Consider the following 16903-nt stretch of genomic DNA (forward strand, 5'->3'; position numbering starts at 1 on the left):
ATAACTGGTTATTACTTGGATGTTTTATGGTCTGGGTTCTTTCTCTAGCATATAGTAATGAACAATGTGGAAACACTACCAGAACTGGTACTACATGAAATAACTGATGCATAAGAAGCAGCACTTTTGCAGAACAGTGCTAAAGAACAGTGGCAGAGTGAGATGCAAAAGCTTTACCCCATTATCTAGTCAGAGCTTTTTAAAAACCTCTTTGATTTTATATGATACAAGGTTTGTCACAACAATGCAAACAAGTGTATGATGAATTGGTTCAGAGCAGGAGGAATCTTTTTAATTAGTTCTGCCATCACAAAAAATATGTATCTTTTACCAAACATATTTTAATTAAAAAAACCAACAAACAAACAACAAACACCACCAAACTGTTTAATAGACATTATTACAGAATGGGTAAACAGCTGAACTGAAGCAACTGGTGAAAATCTCTAGCAGCAAAGAAAATTAAATGAACGGCTGAGAATGAATGGCAGGTAGGAGGGCCATAAGACCAGTATTACCATCTTATATGTGCAATCACAACCTCAATTTAAAAAGACCAAAATTCATAACACATTGAATGAGAACAGATGTCCACAGCTCTTCAAGAACTTCATGAACATTTCTGCTGACCCTCTGCAGAGATGCAAATTTTAGTCTCTTAGATATTAAAAGATGAAGCAAATAAGAATGCGTCCAGATGAAAGTTCTGAATCATTTACAGTAGCACACTGTACCACACTGCAGTGCAATGATATTACCAAGGGATCCAAATTCCTAAATTGATAGGTGCATGAAACCTTAAACACAAAGAAACTATTGCACTAACTGCCAAACGCTCTCTCATCAAACTATAAACTTCTAACTTCTCCTCATGGTCATTAGCAGTTTAGTTTTTGGGGAAGGGTAGGCACAACAATGATGAATTCATAATCTGTGGAATCTTTAATTCGGAACTGGGAGCTCTAGAGAGATTTAAAGAAACCCCAACCAACAAATACGAATCTATCCTCAGATGTCTGAGTCTCAGAAAATATTCCATCATTCTTACCAAACATTGTTTTGTATCTAAGAAGGATTGTGGACATTTTCAAAATTACTGCTTTGTAATTTTATTTGCCTCCCATGTTGTTGCATGTTTAAAGGGTTAAAGAAAAAAAAAACATAAAACAACCTTTGCAATCCAACAAAGAGTGATCTTTACATGCCCAAGGACAGATTAAGATAAACAAGACGTAAGTGAACATTATTCTTTTCTCTGCCTCTTAAAGACAGGATTTATCATACAACAATGAACAAAGTGGAAATAATAAGGTTGAATGGATAGGCCACTGGGTCCTTGTCTTTGTCATCATGATATTTCTATATACTGGTAAATCAACAAAATCATCTGTCTTTTGCTTTATTATCATGCAGAAAAATAGACCCTCCTACAAATCTTGTAAGTCTTTTTTAGACTTTTTTCCCCTCTTCTTCTTAATTTAAGAACAAAGAAGGAAACCCAAACCCACCATTAAATATTGGTGTTTTGCATGTTAACCATATTGTTCTATTTAAACTACATTAATGGTAACATTGTAGATGTGTTCTCACTACATAGTCATCAAGACGAAGTACAGTGCAGTACAAATATTAGTAATTTTCTTAAACAAGATACTGCTCTAAAAACTCATACTCATGATAGTGGTTTTGGCCAGTAGGGTCTTTCTCATCAAGATTGTAAGTACAATGCTTCCTACAGAATCCATATGGGTCACAATATTTAGTACACATATACTTACCCAATGCATAAAGGTAACTATGGTATTTAAACTTAGTATGAGAATGGGAATATCAATAGCATAAAAAAGAATAGAATAACAATAGCATAGCACAGCACAGCATAATTCAGTCAGAAGAGAGACCTATAATCATTATCCAATCCAACTGCCTGAACACTCTAGGACTACATCCACAGAGCCTTCACTTGACAAGCTTTTACTTTGAAACTATATTACCCTTGAATCCCTCATTAAAAAAACCCAAGCTTTATCTGAAGTTCAATCTACTTGTAATAGCATCTACTAAAATCTTGGATTACAGCAACATTCAAGCTTCAGGGATAAAGGTGAGAATGTGCAGGGTGCAGGGAGGTGCCTGGCCTTTGCTGCCAAGGTTAACTCTCCTGCACCAGGCAGAAATTGCAGATCAAAATGGAAATTGTTTAAAAGAAACTCCTTTGAAAGTATTTGTCACAATAAACAGGTACTATACTGAAAATACAGTATTTTCTCCCCCCTTATGAGCCACATGATGATACGGTTAATAGTTCTTTTCTGTCTTGTTAATGAATTATTTGCTGACTGTAATGTTAATGGAAATAACCATTTTCCTACATGCATCTCTAGACATAAATATCTTTAGTTAAACATCAGTACTCCTGACAGTAAAGAGCTGCTGGCACAAATCAAAAGCTGCAATAAAAATCATACAGAGTCAATGGTAACAAATTTGTGTAAAAACACTTTGCGCAGACATACATATGATGCTGCCTCTAGGAGCTGTCTGAGCTGTTCTTTCCATAGGAGTTTACCAGTAAGGTTTTGTTGGCTTGTTTTATATGGCTTCACTTGTTAGCCTCTATATTAAGCTGCAGTAAGTTATTTCATGGTGACACCCCAAGTTTCTTCCAAGCCTAGTAACATATACTTTGAGCCTGAAGATAATACAGAATGATTTTTCGCTAGAATGTTCCCTGAGTAGCTGCGGCTCTACAGAACATGTTGATCTTTGTGACAACTAATTACAAAATAAGAAGTTGGTAATGTTCCTGAATGTCAGTTGTGATCTCTCTTCTGGGTTTTATTATTTCTTTTTTTTCCATTTCTGACACTAGTACATTCTTCCCTCTCCTTTTTCTCCTGGGCTAGATCAATAGCATGTCATCCCTGAATGATCATAGAATGGCCTAGGTTGGACGGAAAATTAAAGATCATCAAGTTCCAAATCCCTATCATGGCAGGGACACCTTCCACTAGATCAGGTTGCTCAAAGCCTCATCCAGCCTGGCCTTGAAGGCCCAAGGATGAGGCTTCCTCAGCTTCCTTGGGCAACCTCCACCAGTGTCTATCCATAGTCACAGAATTTCTTCCTAATACCTAATCTAAATCTACCTTTCAGTTCAAAACCTTGCCCCTCATCCTATTATTACAATTTCCCCTTATTTGTCTCCACCTGTTTTTCTACATCACATTCTTACAGTGCACTTCTTTTCTCTATTGCTCTTTTCCTGCTTCTCATCTCTCAAAAAATAACTTTTGCTTCCAAAGAACTCTCCTTTCGCTAATTTGTTCCTCCAGTCAGTTGCTGTACTTCCTATCTTCTCTCAGATCTGCTTATACAAGATGCATAAACCTTGATAATATAAACAGCAAAAAGAAAAAAATGTTTTGGTCAGAGTTGAAAATAAAGAATGGGAAGGAATAGGAAAGACAGATTAAGTTCAGTACGCGTGTGGTAAGACAGGCATTTTTATGTGTTCTCAGCTGTAATGAGAATGAATATGCCTTCCTTCTAGTTGTCTGATCTTGTTAGCATTATTCATTGAGAATATCCTGTTAGTATTTGCTCAAGCTTTTCTTTTTCTTTTTTCTATTATTGTGTTTTGTTTGGTTTCATTTTTTTCTCCAGAAAGAACAAAGTAAAAAATGACCTGTTGATAAAAAGCAGTTGGTGGTTTTGCTACAGCTGATAATACTTCTTATAAAAGCAACAAAAAGGAACAGATTTTTCTTTAGTTATCATTCCCTGTTACTCATTAAATTCTGGCCACTAATGGAGATAGGAGAATTGTCCATCAGCAGGCATCACAAGCCAGCCAATGTACAGAATTACCCATTTCTGATTTTTCTGATATCTGCTTTTCCCATTAGAGCTTAAATGGTTAAAAACATAAATGTACTTACCTAGAAATAAGTGCAGATTATGGAACATGTCATCTTGAGTACAAATCACACAGCACCTATAAGATGGCCAAGGGATCAGGCCCAGCCAGCATGGATTTAGGCGGGGCAGGTCCTGCCTGACCAACCTGATCTCTTTTTATGACCAGGTGACCTGCCTGGTGGATGTGGGGAAGGCTGTGGATGTAGTCTACCTGGACTTCGGACTTCAGCAAGGCCTTTGACACTGTCTCCCATAGCAAACTCCTGGCAAAGCTGGCAACCTATGGCTTGGACAGGAGCACTCTGCACTGGATAAAAACTGGCTGGACGGCCGAGCCCAGAGAGTGGTGGTGAATGGTGCCACTTCCAGCTGGCAGCCTGTCACTAGTGGTGTTCCCCAGGAATCAGTGTTGGGCCCCATCCTGTTCAATATCTTTATTGATGGTCTGGATGAGGGGATTGAGTCAGTCATCAGTAAGTTTGCAGATGACACCAAGCTGGGGGCAGATGTCGATCTGTTGGAGGGTAGGAGGGCTCTGCAGAGGGACCTTGACAGGCTGGGCAGATGGGCAGAGTCCAATGGAATGAAATTTCACACATCTAAGTGCCGGATTCAACACATTGGCCACAACAACGCCATGCAGTGCTACAGGCTGGGGACAGAGTGGCTGGAGAGCAGCCAGGCAGAAAGGAACCTGGGGGTACTGATTGACAGCTGGCTGAACATGAGCCAGCAGTGTGCCTAGGTGGCCAAGAAGGCCAATGGCATCCTGGCCTGTATCAGGAATAGTGTGGCCAGCAGGACCAGGGAAGTCATTCTGTCCCTGTACTCAGCTCGGGTTAGGCCACACCTTGAGTACTGTGTCCAGTTCTGGGCCCCTCAGTTTAAGAAAGCTGTTGAGCTGCTCGAACATGTCCAGAGAAGGGCAACAAACCTGGTGAGGGGTCTGGAGCACAAGTCCTATGGGGCACAGCTGAGGGAGCTGGGGTTGTTTAGCATGGAGAAGAAGAGGCTCAGGGGAGACCTTATTGCTGTCTACAGCTACCTGAAGGGTGGTTGTAGCCAGGCAACTAGTGACAGAATGAGAGGACACAGTCTCAGGCTGCACAGGGGGAAGTTTAGGCTGGATGTTAGGAAGACATTCTTCACAGAAAGAGTGATTGCCCATTGGAATGGGCTGCCCAGGGAGGTGGTCAGGTCGATGTCCTTAGAGGTGTTAAAGAAAAGACTGGATGAGGCATTTAGTGCCATAGCTTAGTTGATTAGTTAGGGTTGGGTGATAGGTTAGACTTGATGATCTTAGAGGTCTCTTTCAACATGGTTGATTCTGTGATTCTGTGAATCTTGTGTGGTAAACACTCTAGACTTGAAGAAGCAAGAGATGTTTTATTTTAAATAGTCAAAAGAATTTCCAATATTAGTAGGGACAATAACCAAACCAATAAAAAACTGTGGTAATTATATGATAAAATAGGATTAATTGGAGCAAGAAATTATAGTTACATTCCTAACACAAAATAATATTCAATCAGTATCACTGGGATAGAGCAGAAAACCAAGGAATGCACTGAAGTACTGACAATCCCAATGCACAATGTATCACTGTTATCATGCTGTTTACTTGGAACTGCATAGATGTTTAAGAAACCTACAGAAAGCAAAAAGTGGGATGTTATAATGTGAAGCCATAGCCATACACTATTATGCATTGCTGAGATAAAAGCAACATCCTTCTGTAGCAGAAACGAACACAAACCTCTCACTCCGTCTGTTGATATTGGACAATTGGTAAACAAGCTTTTATTCCAATGGTCTCTTCCCTGATCATAATGTTATTATTTTTTGACTCCTCAATTTCTTCTAGTGGAGGTGTCACCCTGCATTTTCCAGAGACAGGTTGAAGGTTTAGCACGAATGCAGAACCATCAGGATGTTGCACACTCTGGAGGTTTCCATAACTTCACCTGACTTTATCCTCAGTAAATATGGTCCAGATCTGTTTTGGCATTACTAATCTCAGTCTTCAAAAACTACATATAGTAATTTTGTCTATCTGGCTTTTCTTCCATTCTTGTGTGGAATATCAATGGGAAAATTAATTTCTTTCTACTGTAGCTACTAACACAGTAATAATTTCAGGAAGAACCTTTTCACACTCTAGAATTTCTGTGACACTGGACACATGCAACTCTTATAAGTAACTAGGGTAAGTCATTCTGATTTTTTTTTTTCTCATGTTCTGACCCATATTATTTAAACAGATATGAGAGTTCATTTTGTTTTGTGAGAAGACAGGCTGAAATGTGCACAGGTATAGAGTATTTCTATAATTAAACTATATTTCCAAAAAATGGCTACAAATTTTGTCTCGTGTTGCAATAGCAAGCCTGATTATGTTCTTCTTCTATAAACTTTTAACTACTTTCCCTTTTTCTTCATTCTTGTTTAGAAAAGTGTAATTCCTTGGCTTAAAAAGTCTTAAGCATTTGAAGTGATCAAAAAAATTATGTTGTGAATCCATCATTCTCATCTTGCAGCATTAGAGACTGTGCAAACACTTGACACTACATCTTAAATGAAGGAATTTTCTTTTGCCATCACAGTGCTGGAACTGGCCTCTGTCACTAACTGATGAGAAAGCATGTACATATCTAGGAAGAGTCAACAAAGAGATCCAGCTACTGATACACGGCAAATAGGCATCCATTAAAAAGGTTAAGACTGATAACCCTGCTACTTTACGTGCATGGGTATGTATAATAGCTTACTGACCTTCAACAAGGAAAAATGCCAGTCTAATGAAACTAGAAAATTGTGACCATTTAACTCAAGCATTTAAGTAGCCCTGAATAACAAAACCATGAGTATCATGGGTGTTTCACGCAAGTGTTCTTTGCCAGGCAAGAGAACACAAGATGGAGTAGCTGATTTTCTTCTCTCATTAGGAAAATATATCCCCCAAACTTATCACCTGCTAGGATCAAAATGTTTCTGAATTCGTTTACTCCATTACCCAAGTGAACTCTCTATAGAATTAAGCAATAGTTTCCCTGCCTCATATGGACTAAACCTAAAAGCTTGGTAAACACCAGTTTTATCTTGCAAACCATAATTTTTAATTGCTAACACACATAGGAAAGGCACAATCCTCCATTGATGATATCATAGTCTACTGCCATGGAAATAACTTCAGTAGCATAAACACAGGTTTAAGATGACCTCACTTTCATAGGAAAGAGGGAAATTTCACTGGAATGTGAGCGGCATTGGGAATAAACACACATAAATACTACACAGTGAAAAGTCTCTCTTAATAGTCAAAATATGGAAGGTGAAGATGACAGCTCAATGTGCAGCTGAACAGAAAAGGGGTACTCCTGTCCAGAACTTCTGTCAGAGTTCCACTCTGTAAGTTCACTACACCAGACAAGAGTGAAAACCCTGCTCTGACAAGCTTACAGGTTAACCACAAAAACAAGAACAAAGTATGGCTATAAGAATATAGTGTAGGATCACAGAACAACATTGTAGCTGGAATGCTTCCTAGAATGACTAAGTACTTCAGAAGTGGGAGGAAGAGAGTTATACAGTCTCTTGAAGCACACAAAATAACATTAAGTGAGACGCAAATTCAGAAATATGAACTCAGTGTGGCAAGTGCTAAATATTTTGGCATCAGTTCAGGAAAATATATACATTTAACCTTAAGCTCTGAAGTACTCTGAGAGGCATCAAACAACTCAAAAGACTGGAAACTAATCTGTGTGTAAGCTTTGTGTTGCTGTGAGCTGGAAATGTTGAGTAGTGTGCAGGACCCCAAGTTGAGATCAGACAAGAAGCCTGAGCAGAAAACAGGGAGTGTAGAAATGTAGAAGGTGATAATGATCTCACTTAAGTAGAACCTTTCATCTTGAAGGATCTCAAAGCAATTTACAAACTTAAATAGACCAGACACTGCAGCTGGTAGGAACAGAAGCAGACAGCTGGGAACTCATGGGAAGAAGGAGGTAACAGGACTTACTGGGTGCCATATCTTCCAAAATGCTAGTGCTAGGAGAAGACAGCAGGGCTAGAACAGCTTTTCCCTGAACCTTGCCATGTGCCCATGTGAGAAAACTGCAAAAAGGAAGCATCCAGTTGGAGACAAAAAAAGGAAAAGTAAAAAAACAGGGGTGGATCTAGATAGCTGAGGAACTGTTGCTGTTGGGATTCTAGTTTCTCTGCCTTTTATCTCCACCTCAACTGCATAAGGTTTTACTGCAGAAAGTGTGTGTTTATGTCTTTCCTACTTTTCCCCCCTTTTAAAGACCTTCCTCCAATTTCTAGTTATCTTTTCCCTATATTTTTACAAAGCACACTACCACTCCTAGAACCATAAAATGGTCCTGGCCAGAAAGGACCTCCAAAGGTCATCTAGTCTGACCTCCCCGCAGTCAGAAGGAACATCCTTAATTAGACCAGGTTGCCCAGGGCCTTACGAGCCTCACCTTGAATATCTCCAGGGAAGGAGACTCAACCACTTCCTTAGGCAACCTGTTGCAGTGATCCACCACCCTCATAGTATAAGAACTTGCTCCTAACATCCAATCTAAATCTGCTCTTCTCTAGTTTGAAGCTATTGCCATTGTCTTATTACTACAGGCGTTTGTAAACAGTCTCTCTCCATCCTTCATGTAGGCCTCCATCAGGTACTGGAAAGTCTCCTCTTCTCCAGGCTGAACAACTCCATCTCCCTCAGCCTACCCTTGCAGCAGAGGTGCCTCAACCCCCTGATAATTTTTGTGGCCCTGCTCTGGACCCACTCCATCATGTCCATGTTCTTCCTATGTTGAAGACTCCAGACCTGGATGCAGTACTCCAGGTGAGGTCTCACCAGAGCAGAGTAAAGTGGCAGAATCACCTCTCTGGATCTGCTGGCAATGCATCTTTTGATGCAGTCCAGGATGTGATTTGCCTTCTGGGCTGCAAACACATAGTGTATGCTTGTGTCCAGCTTCTCATCCACCAGCACCCCCAAATCCTTTTCCACAGGGCTGCTTTCTGTCACCTCATCCCTGAGTCTGTACTGATAGCAAGAATTGTTCTGGCCCAGGTACAGAACCCTCACTTGCTCTTGTTAAAATTCTTGAGGTTCATCTGGGCCTACCTCTCCAGCTTGTCCATGTCCTTCTGGATGACTCCCATCCCTCTGGTGTATCGACAACACCACTCAGCTTGGTGTCATATACAAACTCAATCCACTATGTCATTGATAAAAATATTAAAGAGCGCAGGTCCCAGTATGGACCCCTGAGGGACACCACTTGTCACTGCTCTCCATCTGAACTTCAAGCCACCAAACACCACCCTCTGGATGCGACCATCCAGTCAATTCCTTATCCACTCAACTGTCCATCCATCAAATCCATATCTCTCCAACTTGGCGAGCAGGATGTTGTGGGGGACTGTGCCAAAGGCCTTGCAGAAGTCCAGATAGATCACATCCATAGGTCATCCCTTATCTACTGACATAGTTACTTTATCACAGAAAGCCACTAGGTTGGTCAGGCCAGACCTGCCCCTAGTAAAGCCATGATGACTGTCTTGAATCATCTCCCTGTCCTCAACATGCCTCAGCATGGCATCTAGGAGGTTCTCTTCCCAGGCACAGAGGTGAGGCTGACAGGTCAGTAGTTCCCAGGGTCCTCCTGTCTACCATTTTTAAAAATGGTTGTAATGTTTCCTTTCTTCCAGTTCCCAGGGACTTTACCTGACTGTCAGGACTTCTCAAATATCATGGAGAGTGGCTTGGCAACCGCATAGGTTAGTTCCCTCAGGACTCTGGGATGTATTTCATTAGGTCCTATGGACTTGTATATCTTTGGTTTCTCTTCTCCTCTAACTCCAAAATGTTTTCCAAACACATACCAGGACATACTAAGTAGTCTTACCTTATGGTTACTGGGAAGCCATAGAAATTACTTCAGCTGTGCCATTCGTGTAGTACAAGCTTGACCGTAGTGCCACAAGAGCCATTCTGTAGTTCAAAAGTACTATTGAATACATACTACTAAAACTGAACTAGATAAACAAGTCTAAAGAGTAAGAGTCATATTAGTTATTGCTGAAATGGAACTACTTCTGGAAGGAAAGGCAGCTCCTGATTGCAGCATGCAGTATCTTAAGACACTAAATGAAAGGGCAGGGAGATTTCAATTAAATAGACTCAAGAAAGCAACACTTTTGTAAACAGTTGAAAGACACTGTGTGAGCAGTTTCACACTCATATTTCCCAAGACTTTTAAAAGTTCCACATTTGCATTTAGGAAGGGGAGAAAAGAAAGTTTTCATGGATAAGATCCAAAGACGAGAGTTGAGCAGGTGTTCTAGCACCACAAGTCCTTCTCAGAGAGGACCCACAGAATCCTCTTTCGCACAAACAAGAGTTTCTTTCAGAAAGTGCCAGCTGGGATCAATGGCTCACTGTCTCTTGCTTGGGGTTCATAACCTTAGTTGCAAATACAGCTCTTGTAATGGGTTAAAAAAAAAAAATCATTGGTGGCCTTGACCTAGTTATTTTCTGTTAATTTAAGAAACATCCAACCAGACATTGCACCTCCTTTTTTCCCTTTTCAATATTTTGTCTTTTTTATTTAGAGGAACTTTGTTGGAAGCTTTTCAGGTCTGGAGTATAATGCCAAATACTTATAACACACTAAAACATTAAACTGTGTCTCACCCTAAAATAAACTGATCACTCAGATTTTGCAGGGGGACAACAATTTAATGACAGTTACAGCAGTGAAAAGCTTCTTTTGACATGAATGACCTTGGATCAGGCCCCACGTCAGATGAGTAGTGTCTGGGCTACTGCAGATACTCAAAAGCTGCATATGAACAGACCACAATTTTCTTACTAAATTCCATTACTGTGGATTTAATCAACTTGTTTTTTATCTTGCTTTTCTTTTTAGGCCCTCAAGATACAGTTTTCCTCCTGCCAGGCATGAAAAGGCAAAGGGAGTTTCTCTAAATCACTTTTAGGTCATCAAAAATTACAGCAGAAGAACAAAACACTGAGTCTGCACATCCTCCATTTACTATATACCCAGACTTTGCTAGGTCAGAAAAGACAAGGGAATAGTACAGACTCTGAAATCAAGCCCAGATTTTTCACTATTACATAAACTAAACAATTCACAGATGACACATTCTCTCATGCCTCGATGCCTTTCTCTGGATCCAAGGATTAATTTCCTCGATTGGACTAAGCTTGTATTCCTTCACAGTTGTGCTTTCCCATGCTGCTGGCAATGGCAGATTGACTAGAATGAGGAGTGGCTGCTGCAGGGGAAGCATTGCAGATAAAAACAAAAACACAAATGAAAGAGGTTTGAAGGATTCTAGAATGTGAAGGATTCTAGAATGCTTTTCTGCTCCTAGAAGAAGCTGAAGAGTAGAAAAAGATATTAAAGAAAAAAACATTACAATTTGGTGACTGTGCATGCATGAGACGTGGTGGCAATGAGAACATATATGGAAAAACCTGGAAACAAAGCAAGGAAGAAAATTAAGTTGTGAGACTTTCTCTGCTCACTCAAAAGAAACAGAGAAAAATTCCTTTCCACGTTCCCACACGAGAAGCCTGAAATTATTGTCCCAAATTTTGTACTTTTAAAAAAAAAGAAAATACATACAGTTTTGGATCATGGACATTTCCAATGAGACAATGAACCATTTACTTCCACACCTCAGCTGACAATAACCACCAGTAGACACTTAAGAACATGACACTGAATCTCATGAATAGAAATAATTTTGCCATTTTGCACAAGCACAGATTGTGCTTGATTAGTGAAGATGATTCAATTCATGGATCAGGCTAGATGTTAATTCTGAATGTGCATTTGCCACCACTGTCCACTTCATCATAGCATCATACTACCTTGTAGAGCTCAATGCTCTCTGTGTCTTTCTTCTCTTGCTGAAGGCTTTCAGTCAAACAGTTTACTGCTTGCACTAATTATTAACATTGATTGTTACAACACAGCAGTGGAAGTCCACAAAAAGCTAAGAATTCAAATTTTGAAAATCCTAACACACACACATGCACACAAAATTTTCCAGTATTTGAACTGTGGTAGCCTTCTCTTGAGTTAAAGTGAAAAACTGTTGCTGTTGTAACTATCCAGAGACTGGTTTTCCACCTTACATTTTGTTCTTTGCTTCTGCTGTTTTCAATTGCCATGCCAAAGTTTCTCCTGTTTATTCTGTTTTAGTGTCTCTCATTGGTTTATATGTTTAGTCTTGTCCTGATTTAATATGAATTAAAATACCAATGCCACAACCAGTCTGCAAATATGAGTCAGAACAGAAACTATTTAAATAATACTATGGTTGGTACCCATCTGGTTTGATATCTAGATTGTATAGAATAATGCTGTTTTTGTTTTCTATTACTATTGCCTGCTATTGCCAATGAAATGTTGATTATGATTGCAACCACAAATATGTTTTGTTCCTGGCCCTGTTAAGACAAAACAGTGTGGTTTACTGCATGTATGTACGCGAGATTGTTTTGATTATACTAAACTCTAGACAACCCACATTCTGCCACTGCAGCACTACAGGACAATAAGAAAAGCAAACCACTGGGCCTCTTCCCTTTAATTTTAAAGGCATTTTAAGGCGCACTACCCTTTCTTCTGAATTTGATTATTTCCCAAAATTATATCTGAATACTGTCTTCAACAGAAGGCCTTCATCCTTTTCTTTCTCAGTCAGTATGTAAGATGTAGCAAATTTCAAATAGCATATTTCCATTTCACACAGGCTACTTTTGTTTAAATCATCAGTTTGCTGTATTGAATAAACACTGTGTAAACTTTTTTTTTAGTGGTGAATCTGGCTAACATATGTCCAATGGTAGCTTGAAGTTTATCTTTCTTATTTTTGGTACCTTACCTCTACAGGCCTGGGAATGTTAACCATTCAATGCCTGCCACTTTGAGCTTCTAGCTTTCCAAACAGAGGTCCAAAATCTAACTCTAAAAGCCCAACAAGGAATTTTATCAGTTTGAATTATAATGCAGCATTGACTAGTTCTGGCAGAGTGCAAATCAACATGATAATCTTCTAGGAAAGATAGGCTTTAGTTTTTAGTGGTGAATATGCCCACCAAACACAATGTAGTCAAAGAATGTGTCTAACTTCCTTCGCATTACTCTCATTCCTAACATAGTTTATTAGTCTCCAAATGGGTGATAGACAGGCATTTAACATTTCTACTGTCAATGTCTTTTACAAGCTGAAACATCAGCATAAATTACAAACTCAGAAAAACCTGATGCTCTTTCATCCCTGCTGCAATGAACCCTAGCTTTCAACCTAGAATATACACACCCCTCTGAATTCTAAATACAGTCAAGAGGTACTCTTCTGGCATCAACTCTAATCCTAATCTGACAAGTTTTACATGATTTAATAAAGCTTGCTTATCACTCCCTATTTCATAGTTTTGCTCTCCACCTACATGCATCCCAGCCCACAGTTCAGTACTTCTCAGCAATTCTACCAAGATTTTTGTAATACATGGTACATTTAAACTATGTCTACATGAGGACTACATGGAGATTTCAGTTGGTCTAAACTCTTGCCAGCTAAATTTAAAGCTGCTCTTCTATTAAGTGCCTGCAGTCCTGTACTAGTAATTGAAAGAATGAAGCTGTCCTTTCTTTTTCAGTTGAAGCAAATTACCTTATCACTAATAAAAAGCCTTTCACTGCTCCTTAGAGGGTAATAATAGTGCGTCAGATACATTCTTGTGATATCATTTGTATATGTTAAGAAATCCCTTCAGATGACTTGAAAAGTGAAAAGGCTTTGCTTCAATGACTGAGCATCAGTGTAACAGTATCTATGGCTACAACTCATAGTTTAATCTCTGTTTACAATATGGCTAGTTAATATAGCTTCAAATAAATGACTTCATCTCTACCATATCAAACTTGTAGCCAAAAAAAAAGGAAGTTTTCGTTTGTGTCAAGAAAAAGTCCAAAGCTGCAGCTCTCAGCAGTGATTAAACTGGTAGACAATTATTTTTCCCCCTCATTTTGGAGAGACAGAAAAAGCAATGTCTTGAACTTAGATCACCATGTTTTCTATTTCAATATAATGTCACAAGCTCATTCACACATAACATCAAGATCAGTTCTACAAGTTCTTACTCTGATTTATAACTATTCTTCTTGGAAAGCTGCCAGCAGGTTCTGCAGGTTACATAAGGCATCAAATATTTCTGACAGAGGTTCTATGGTTATTTAAGGGTTTTCATAGTTTCTGCAACATGTCTATGCCTAAACTGTACTTACTCCTCAGCATATTCTTCAGATCATGAATTCTATGCTTCCTTGACCCACAGGCTTTGATGTAATTGTCAGCTGATTGAATAATTGTTTATTTTACTTCAGAATTCCCCGTAAGCAAGCTGATTCAGTCCAGACATATTTTTCAACCCTATTTTAACCAAGTTTGCATATATAGTTTTAAAACAGATGCGCTTGAAACAGTGCAAGTGAAAGGCTGATTTGAAGTTTACTGGGGCTGACAAGGTCAGCCAATTATTGCAATTTTGCCTGACTTCTTTCCATATTTAGTATTCACTACAAAACCCTGTCAGAACCAGAACTTCTGTATTTTAATTTTAAAAAGAAGTTTCCAAACCTTATATATGTACAAAAAACCCCAAACAATGAGACTCAAGTAGATAATTCTAAAAGCAAAATGCGTAGAAAATGAATAAAAGGGAATGAAGACATTCCTTCAATAAATGATTTCATCATTTAAAAACCAGCTTTGGGGTGCAGAGGTGCTGAATGGGATTTCTATTTTTGCTTCTTGATCGGTTTGAGTATGAGTAGCTTGAGTGGACTTCTTTCTCCCCTCATCTTTGAAAGCATCACATAAAATGTCTGCATGCCATCAACTTATAATTTACTTTTTCATGGAACTAACTTCAGTTTCTTTTCAATATTAAATTCTCTTTCTTGCATTTCTAGTGGAGATAAGTGCTTTGAACTGAAAACCGGTTACAGTTGACTATCTTTATTTACCTTCATAAAATCGTTTCAAACTTCTCTGCTGATAAAGAGTATCAGAGTTCACAACTTCCCGTGCAGGTTACTATGAAATGCTGTTTTTCTGGCAAGGCTGAAGCCGAGCCACCTAACACAGCTGCAAACACAAACCCAAGTCTCTCCTCTCCCTAAAGTTACAGACAGTTGATCAAAGCTTCAGCAAACAACGCGTTCAAACTTCTCCCCATTCCCACAGTCTTCTTTCACAGTATTATTTGCAGGGCTGACATCACCCGAGCTACCGCAGCCAACTCCTCGCCTCGGTTCCCTCTGCCCAGGGCCCAGAGCTCCTCGCCACCGCACCTGGCGCCGATCCCACTTCTCCAGTTCCGGCCTGGACAGAGAACTGACACCCGCATTCCTTGACCCAAAGCAAGAAGGGTGGGGTGGAGCCCGGCCCAGCCCGCCCTTCGGAGGCGCAGAGAGCCACTGCCCTGCCCCGGGTACCGAGACGCCCTGTACTCCTTTGACCTCGGGGTTTCTCCGTCTAGTGAGGGCACGAAACAGGCCCCACAAAGGGACCTGCCGGCACGAAATAGGCCGCACGTCGGGGCCTGCCGGCCTGCAGGAGCTCCCCCAGTACTAACCTGACCAGGTCGGTCATACAGGATCCCACAACCACCACCTCAGAGGCCATGGCGTCAGAGCACGGGATAGCCTCAGGCACTGCAGCCCAGCAAAGCGCTGTCTGAGCCTTGGACCCTGGACCCGGAGTTTGCGCCAGGCCCCGCTACCGCCACGGCAGCTTCGCCTGTTGCCAGGGGCGACGGGCGAGGAAGGTGGCGGCGGCAGTCGGTGCGCAGGGGCCTTCTGCCGGGAGGGGTGCCCCTGGCGAACGCCTACTGGCGAGGCTGTCCCCTCCTCTTGTCTCTAATCCCTGCCCTCTCCCTAACCCCACTCCGGCCGCGACGAAACCGCAGCCCCAGGGCTGCGCGGAGAGATGGTCCGCTCAGGCAGTACGGCAGCCGCCAATATCGAGGCCAGTGAAGACCCCACCGGCCCAGCGAGCGGCGGCCATGCGCACGCCAGGCGGCGGCGCGGGAGCGCGCACGCCGGGCGCGGGTGGACGGGACGGGCGCGTAGCCGCGGCCGTTGCTAAGCGGCTGTGTTTCGGCCGCCGTAGGTATGGCGGGGCCGGGGTTAGGGCCGGGAAGGGGCAGGCGGGAGTAGCGCCCCTGCCGGCTCTAGGGGAGCGTGAGGAAGCGGGGACAGGCAGGCGGGCTGCCTTTTGCCCCCTCCCCCTCCGCCAGTGTCGGGGCCCATGGGATAAGGGGTGACCCGGCGCCGGAGATTGTAGGCCCGGCTTAGGAGGAGCTGGCCAGGAGGCGGCGCGGAGGCCGACGCGGCCCAGGGCGACGACTGGCCTAAGCACCGCCCGGCAGTCGTTTAGCCTGCTCCGCTCCGTTCCCGGGTGCCCTCACCGTGGCTGAACGGGGCGGGACGCGACGGCGCGTAGCGCCTCGAGTGGCGGGTCCGCTGCCTTCGCACGGGGCAGCCCCGGCTCGTCGAGCCTGCACGTGGCCTGAGAGCCTCACTGAGCCGTGTAGGGTAGCTGGGGATGGTGTGGGGCTTGGAGGAGGTTAGTCTGGGGGCTACGCCGCTGGCATTTCAGGTGAGGGAGAATGTTTTTGGGGACTATGCCAGGAGGTGGTCATGGGTCTCCACCTTTCTACACACCCAGACACCCGTTACTGCCACCCTCAAAGCGAACACCGCAAAACCGGAGTGTGGACAGCCACGCTGAGACGATTAGACAGGAAAGGTTCCGGTGCGCTTCAGGGCCTCTGTCACAGTATTCGGCTTTGCCTTCAGTTAATGTCGGTGATGGAGGAACAAAGTACCTGTATCTGGAGACTCGGGTGCCTGGG

The 16903-nt window shown here is 41.9% G+C and overlaps 1 protein-coding gene across 1 annotated transcript in view; it reads right to left on the reverse strand.

Annotated features, from left to right (window-relative positions):
• Positions 1-15645, reverse strand: part of RBKS (ribokinase) — a 73562-nt gene extending 57917 nt beyond the window's left edge. Inside the window, exon 1 of the mRNA XM_054398530.1 lies at positions 15623-15645. Coding sequence (XP_054254505.1) covers positions 15623-15639 — 17 coding nt within the window. The 5' untranslated portion in view covers positions 15640-15645. The remainder of the gene's footprint in view (positions 1-15622) is intronic.
• Positions 15646-16903: the final 1258 nt, after the last annotated feature.

The sequence above is a fragment of the Indicator indicator genome, chromosome 2 (genome assembly GCF_027791375.1).
Source record: "Indicator indicator isolate 239-I01 chromosome 2, UM_Iind_1.1, whole genome shotgun sequence".
NCBI classification, from domain to species: Eukaryota; Metazoa; Chordata; class Aves; order Piciformes; family Indicatoridae; genus Indicator; species Indicator indicator.